The 7,223-nt window shown below is 45.3% G+C and overlaps 2 protein-coding genes across 2 annotated transcripts; both read left to right on the forward strand.

Moving 5' to 3' along the window:
* The first annotated feature begins 1,992 nt into the window (after positions 1 to 1,992).
* Positions 1,993 to 4,106, forward strand: LOC125767563 (apyrase-like). The gene is made up of 2 exons (XM_049434245.1): positions 1,993 to 2,721; positions 2,795 to 4,106. The coding sequence occupies exons 1-2, from the start codon at positions 2,386 to 2,388 to the stop codon at positions 4,076 to 4,078; spliced, it is 1,620 nt and encodes a 539-aa protein (XP_049290202.1). The 5' UTR covers positions 1,993 to 2,385; the 3' UTR covers positions 4,079 to 4,106.
* A 717-nt stretch (positions 4,107 to 4,823) lies between these two features.
* Positions 4,824 to 7,223, forward strand: LOC125767562 (apyrase-like). Its single transcript, XM_049434244.1, has 2 exons — positions 4,824 to 5,219; positions 5,293 to 7,223. Exons 1-2 carry the CDS (start codon positions 4,884 to 4,886, stop codon positions 6,574 to 6,576), a joined length of 1,620 nt encoding a protein of 539 aa, XP_049290201.1. The 5' UTR covers positions 4,824 to 4,883; the 3' UTR covers positions 6,577 to 7,223.

The raw sequence follows: 7,223 nt of genomic DNA on the forward strand, positions 1-7,223 counted from the left end.
AGGAAGATGGGATGGAAGATTTGTCAGGCTCCATTTGCGGCAAACTCAATGACCTTTTCGGGGCGTTACTTCGGAGCCGAAGATTTGAATCCGAGTTCATTAGTCGTTGAGTTCGCCCGTCAGACATACGGTGGGTAAATTGTTCAAGGTCAATGGGTTGGAGCTGTTTGGAGCGGTCTTCGAGGAATGATTGAGTTGAGCAATGATTGCCTATTATTTCTATTTATAAATGTATTGACAACTTCGTCTGGCTATTTTTATGTTTCTTTTGCATATGACAATCTTATCGATAAACTCATCTACACTAATTAAGTTAATTTATAATCGAGAACAGTACATTGAATAATTCCGGTCGTTTTGCAAATTTCCGTAAAATAGCTGGTATAAGATTTCTCTTGATTATTCAAATATTTTTAATTTATTGCTTACATTGTTCTCGCATCATCATTATCAATAAGGAAGGCTGAAGAATCTGTAACCGATATGTTTTCTTCTCGAGGGTTTCCCCTTTCGTAACTTTCGAAGACAATTTTTAAATTTATTGCGCTAGCAGTTCGCATAATAACTAAACGCACAACATAGGCTTTTCTACATTCAAAACACTACAAGATGTGTCTAATGAATGTGAATTTATAGAGAGAGATTTTATTTTTTATATACTTGTGCAGTAAATCACCTTTAAACTAAACATGCCCCAATTTAAACAGCATACCGCATTGATGTTTCTTTTACGTGTCATTTACAACCGAAGTTTTATAGCGAGCCATAAATGTTGTGATATTTTTCACATCTAACATGCCTACTTCGTAACCACACAACAGCAGCTCTTTAATTTACAGATGCTCTTTAACTATCTGGTACAGGCGACATTTGCGGCCGGCGCCATGATACTCCTGCGCCATGCTTAGACACTAGCGATTCCACCATCCGAAAGACCACCAGTTGCAAAGAACCATAAATCGATGATACCGTGCCCAGGGTGTATAAGGTATGCAAAATTCAACACCGGTTGCCATCGGGGCAGCCCGTCTACCCGGACCCCGATGGGTTACCAAGATGGATGACTACGCTCGGGTCGCTCGGACAATTTGACACCGCGCATCGCAAAACAGTAGCCAACGAGTGTCGGCCATCGGTTGAAATGCATCGGTTAAGATATTGGGAGGGATTCTGGTGCGCTACACTGCGCCAACCGGCACCTTCTTCTCGAAGGGCAGTTATGTAAGTTTATGCACAATTTGCACCGTGCGAGATGTTAATCCCCGCCGGCCAGATACATAAGAACGTTCAACTTTAAACTTTGCAACCTACCGGTAACGTTTGTTTCCTCGTCTAAGCGATAGCTTACCAGTGTAAAGTTGCAAACCGTTATCGAGATAGGTTTAATTGCCCAATAGATGACACCACGATTCAGTGGATCATGTTTGGTGGTCGAATACAAGTACAGCTGGTACCAATCCAAAGCCGATCCGTAAAAGCTTAATCCATGCGTGACACTTGTGGGTACTCGCTTGCCTTGGTAGCTTCGGTGGACGGTCAAAGGTTGGAGTCGTTATCGGAAAAGAAGGGTGAGCATAGTGCAAGATGAGAGAAGATTCCACCCACCATGCGTTCTCTACCGATGCTTACGAAAACCGGTTCAAACTGGGTTTTGGTTGAAGTTTCTTCTTATACGAATTCCCATCCAGTACATCAGAGCCCATTAAACGCCCGGCAAGTCATTCTTGAACATTGCTTTCAATTTTTCGTCGTGAAGCAAGGTCAGCGGCTTACTTCCAGAGGAAGAACGCATGCGATGAATTGTCACCGTGACATCTGACATCCGCAACCTCCTGCGGAGGTACTGATGTTCAGCCTATTAAGCAGCATTCGGCACTTGGAAGTTATGTCACATAAAAAAACAGAGCGTATCATCAAGAACTTCGATAAGATTCGGATCATTAGTTTATTGATGGTACGATTGTAAATGCTCAGTATGGCTTCTGACGTCGTATCTTATTCAAAGACTGCGGAAACTGTTTGTAATGATACCTCCATTAAACGGTTTACGACATTGCCTCCCTGCGAGTGACAAAAAAACGTACAAGAACGTATCGAGTTATCGAACTCATTCATACACTGATTACACGGTTGCATGCCACAATCATCTTCCAGTCACGTTTACAATATAGAGCAGCGATAGATTAGGGAACATTTCATCAGCACCAATGTGACGCGACATAATTTCTGTGGTTGGATAAATGATTAATCTCACGTGAAAGATCCTCTTATCGTCTAGCGTGCTATCAGTTTGATGTTGTGAAATACGCTAGAAAAACTGAGTATAAACTATAAAACCAGGCTCGCTAGACATTTCAGTTTGTGTGGTAACATTGCAAAGTAATCATGATGTCTAGCAACGTACTCTTAGTTGTGGCGTTGGCTTTGGTGAGTTTCACCAGAGCACAGCAGGACGATCTGTTTCCGCTGTCGGTTGTGCACTTCAACGACCTGCACGCACGATACAACCAGGTCAACTTGGAAGGATTCACCTGTATCGGACAGGAACGTTGCCAGGGTGGCTATTCTCGGCAGGTGAGCGCCGTCCGTCAGATACAAGCCGGAGCGGAAAATTCGATATACGTGAACGCCGGTGGTAATTTCAAAGGTACGCTGTGGTACACCGTACATCGATGGGAGGTCGTTGCGGCCATGTTGAACGTGCTGCCCGCTGATGCGATGGTGAGTTACGCCGTGATAGAAAAGGATCTTCAATCGTCAAGAATGAACCAACAAATGTTAAACTTACTTCCAGACATTGGGTCGGTTCGATTTCTTCCACGAATTGGAAGGCCTCAACCCATTTTTGGCCGCATCGGAAACACCGGTTGTGTTGACCAACGTGGACAATTCGGCGGAACCGTCATTTGTGAACTTTGAACGCTCGGTCGTGGTCGAACGTTCGGGTCGTCGCATCGGAATTCTCGGTGTAATCCGCCCAGATGTGGACGCCGTTGGCCGTCCAGGAAATCTAACGTTTTCCGACCCTATCGAGGCTGTGCGTAACGAATCAGCTCGGCTCGCTGAGGAAGGTGTGGACATTGTTGTGGTGCTTTCATACTACGGACTCAACAATGACCGAAGAATGGCACGAAACTGTGGTCCGCATGTCGATCTGATCGTTGGTGGATCTTCCAATACGGTGCTATTTAGTGGAAACGATGCGGACTTCCCGCTTGAGGTGGAGGGAGAATACCCAACAGTTGAGTTACAGCCCGACGGACGAAGAGTTCTGGTGGTGCAGGCTGGCTCTTACGGTCGGTTGGTAGGCAATCTGACAGTCTTCTTCAATGAGGAAGGAGAGATTGAAGAATGGGAAGGCAACCCAGTGTTTTTGGACTCAAACACGCCCGAAGACCCAGAGGTGATGGCAGCACTGCTACCATTCCGAGAGGAGGTAGAAACTCTTGGAAATCGTACTGTTGCCGTTGCTGAGGTAGATATGTCCCGGCAAGACTGTGTTTCGGGTGAATGTTTGCTTGGTTCGCTGATCACCGACTCAATGGTGAGGGCCTTCTTCCCAGTGTACAACGGAATTGCGCTCCAAAACCGTGGCGGTATTCGAGGTGATCTACAAGCCGGTACGGTCACCTACAAACAGCTGTTCGAGGTACTACCGTTTGAGAATCAACTATTTTCGTTGCTGCTCCGCGGTGACCATCTAATGTCAGTTCTAGAAGACAGTGTGCGCAGTGCAACGATGAACAATGGTACGGTACAGGCTTGGGATCTCCTGCAGGTGTCAGGGTTGAGAGTGACTTACCGCATCACCAATCCACCTGGCAGAAGATTGGTCTCACTGGAAGTGCTATGCCAGCAGTGTACGGGACCAGTGTATGAACCGATCAATCCGTTCCGGGAGTATCGAGTAGCACTCACTAGTTTCTTGGCCGAGGGTGGCGATCGGTTCACAACAATTGCCCGTGAGGGTATGGATCTCGAAGAAGGACCGGTAGATTTGGATGCTTTTGAAGAGCACGTAGAACGGCTATCACCACTCAGAGATGCTGAAGCAGGACGTATTCGTTTCGTGTTCTGATTTAGCGGTCGTTTCGGACCATTTTAAACAAAACATATAGAGTTAGTTAGAAGTACGAAAACCGATTCACACTGAGTTTTATTTAAGATTATCCTTGTGCAAATCCACCACCAGTATACCGGAGATCATTAAACACCCGACAATTAATTCCTGAACATTGCTTTCAATTCTTCGTAATCCGCCTAGCAGTCTAGGTCGGCAGCTTACTTCGTAAGGAATCGCAAATGACATCTGACATCCGCAACCTCCTGCCGAGATGCAATGTCCGGCCCATTAAGGAGTATACGCCACTTGGAACTTTTATGACACAAAAAACAGAGCGTAAAATCAAGTATTTCGATAAGATTCGGATCACCATTTTATTGATGGTACGATTGTAAATGCTCATTATGGCTCCTGAATTCGTATCTCAGTCAATGACGGCGGAAATTGTTTGTAATGGGACCTCCACTAAGTGGTTTACGACGTCGACTCCCTGCGGGTGACAAAAAAGAAAGAGAAAATAAAGCGTTATCGATCTCACTCAGGCACTGATTACACGGTTGCATGCCACAATCATCTTCGGGTCACGTTTACAATGTAGATTGGGTAAGATTTGTAAATATTTCAACATTGCCACTATGTTACCCCATCATTTCGATGATTGGATAATGGACTAATCTCACGTGGACGGCTTCCCAAAAGCGTTTTATCGTCTATCCCGTTATCAGCTATTTGTTGTGAAATTGAATGGGAATTAGAGCATTACCTATAAAGTCAACCTTGTCGAGCTTTTCAGTTTGTGTGGTAAGCTTGCGAAAGAATCATGAAGCCAACCAGTGTGCTCTTGGGAGTGGTGCTTACTTTGGCGTGTTTCGCCAAGGCGCAGCAGCAGGAACTGTTTTCATTGAGAGTTATCCACTTCAACGACCTGTACTCGCGGTACAACCAAGTCAACTTGGAAGGATTCACCTGTATCGGACAGGAACTTTGCCAGGGTGGTTATCCTCGACAGGTTAACGTTGTTCGTCAGTTACAAGCGGAAGCAGAAAACTCACTGTATGTGAACGCCGGTGGTAATTTCAAGGGTACGCTCTGGTACACCGTACATCGATGGGAGGTCGTTGCGGCCATGTTGAACGTGCTGCCCGCAGATGCGTTGGTGAGTTACCCCGTGATAGAAAAGGATGTTGAATCGTCAAGAATGAACCAACAAATGTTAAACTTACTTCCAGACATTGGGTCGGTTCGATTTCTTCCATGGACTGGAAGGCCTTAATCCCTTCATGGCAGCGTCAGAATCACCAATTGTGTTGACCAACGTGGACAATTCGGCCGAACCGTCATTTGTGAACTTTGAACGCTCGGTCGTGGTCGAACGTTCGGGTCGTCGCATCGGAATTCTCGGTGTAATCCGCCCAGACGTAGAGGCCATTGGTCGTCCAGGAAATCTAACGTTTTCCGACCCTATCGAGGCTGTGCGTATCGAATCAGCTCGGCTCGCTGAGGAAGGTGTGGACATTGTTGTGGTGCTATCTTACTATGGCCTTGCTAACGAACAGACCATGGCACGAAACTGTGGTCCGCACGTTGATCTGATAGTAGGAGGGTTCTCAAATACGGTGTTATTTAGTGGAAACGATGCGGACTTCCCGCTTGAGGTGGAAGGAGAATACCCAACAATTGAGTTACAGCCCGACGGACGAAGAGTTCTGGTGGTGCAGGCTGGCTCTTACGGTCGGTTGGTAGGCAATCTGACAGTCTTCTTCAATGAGGAAGGAGAGATTGAAGAATGGGAAGGCAACCCAGTGTTTTTGGACTCAAACACGCCCGAAGACCCAGAGGTGATGGCAGCACTGCTACCATTCCGAGAGGAGGTAGAAACTCTTGGAAATCGTACCGTTGCTGTGTCTGAGGTAGGCATGTCTCGGCAAGACTGTGTTACGGGCGAATGTTTGCTTGGTTCGCTGATCACCGATTCAATGGTGAGGGCCTTCTTCCCAGTGTACAACGGTATTGCCCTGCAAAACCGTGGCGGTATTCGAGGTGATCTACAAGCTGGTACCGTCACCTACAAACAGCTGTTCGAGGTACTACCGTTTGAGAATCAACTATTTTCGTTGCTGCTCCGCGGTGACCATCTGATGTCAGTTCTAGAAGACAGTGTACGCAGTGCAACAGTGAACAACGGTACGGTACAGGCTTGGGATCTCCTGCAGGTGTCAGGGTTGAGAGTGACTTACCGCATCAGTAATCCACCTGGCAGAAGATTGGTCTCACTGGAAGTGCTATGCCAGCAGTGTACGGGACCAGTGTATGAACCGATCAACCCATTCCGGGAGTATCGAGTGGCACTTAATAGTTTCTTAGTCGAGGGTGGTGATCGATTCACAACAATTGCTCGAGAGGGTATGGATCTCGAAGAAGGACCGGTAGATTTGGATGCTTTTGAAGAGCACGTAGAACGGCTATCACCACTAAGAGATGCTGAAGCAGGACGTATTCGTTTCGTGTTCTAAAACCTATAGTTAGAAATACTGAACTTATAAAATTTATGCATGTCAAGGAGTAAAGAAATCAATCAAGAAAGTATACTGAAAATCAATTTCCTATGTTGCAGTCTTGTCCAATTGACGACTTCTATCAGGGCCTTCTCCTAAGATGACAATACTTAAAACTACAGTGCACAACAAGAAACTTGTGAAACCTTCAGGATAAACATAGAAGTATGTTCTTTAGGTTTCATGGGAATTCGATTTGACTTTCTATGTTGTCCTAAATTCCTTCTGTGATTAATGCTTTGATAAATGTCGTTATCAATTTATTGACCTTACGTTCCATGAAAATGAAAATTAAGGTCGTGAAGTAACGATTACAGCATGCACCGGTACGGCAAGATAACCGATTGAGTGATATCGTAGTCTAACAACATTTGGTATCAAAGTGACGCAAAAGATGACGACCCATTATTGCAATATCGGTTACATACAACAGTTTTTAGCATCTTTCTTGTGGGTGTTTTAAACACAACTAAATTGAAAAAAAACTTAATGTAGAAACTACCTTCTAATAAAGCTTTATTCTCAATCCTTCTTTTTACGCTTTATATTGACCATATTGTTGTGAAAGAGGAAGAGAATCAATCTCTTATTCTCATACTCCCTTT

This window comes from Anopheles funestus, chromosome 3RL (assembly GCF_943734845.2).
Source record: "Anopheles funestus chromosome 3RL, idAnoFuneDA-416_04, whole genome shotgun sequence".
Taxonomy (NCBI): domain Eukaryota; kingdom Metazoa; phylum Arthropoda; class Insecta; order Diptera; family Culicidae; genus Anopheles; species Anopheles funestus.

Bases quoted from the DNA above. Each gene is read 5' to 3' on its own strand.
- LOC125767562 (XM_049434244.1), top strand. From the start codon at position 4,884: ATGAAGCCAACCAGTGTGCTCTTGGGAGTGGTGCTTACTTTGGCGTGT. The intron at 5,220-5,292 runs GTGAGTTACCCC...ACTTACTTCCAG, and splicing joins TGCTGCCCGCAGATGCGTTG to ACATTGGGTCGGTTCGATTT.
- LOC125767563 (XM_049434245.1), top strand. From the start codon at position 2,386: ATGATGTCTAGCAACGTACTCTTAGTTGTGGCGTTGGCTTTGGTGAGT. The intron at 2,722-2,794 runs GTGAGTTACGCC...ACTTACTTCCAG, and splicing joins TGCTGCCCGCTGATGCGATG to ACATTGGGTCGGTTCGATTT.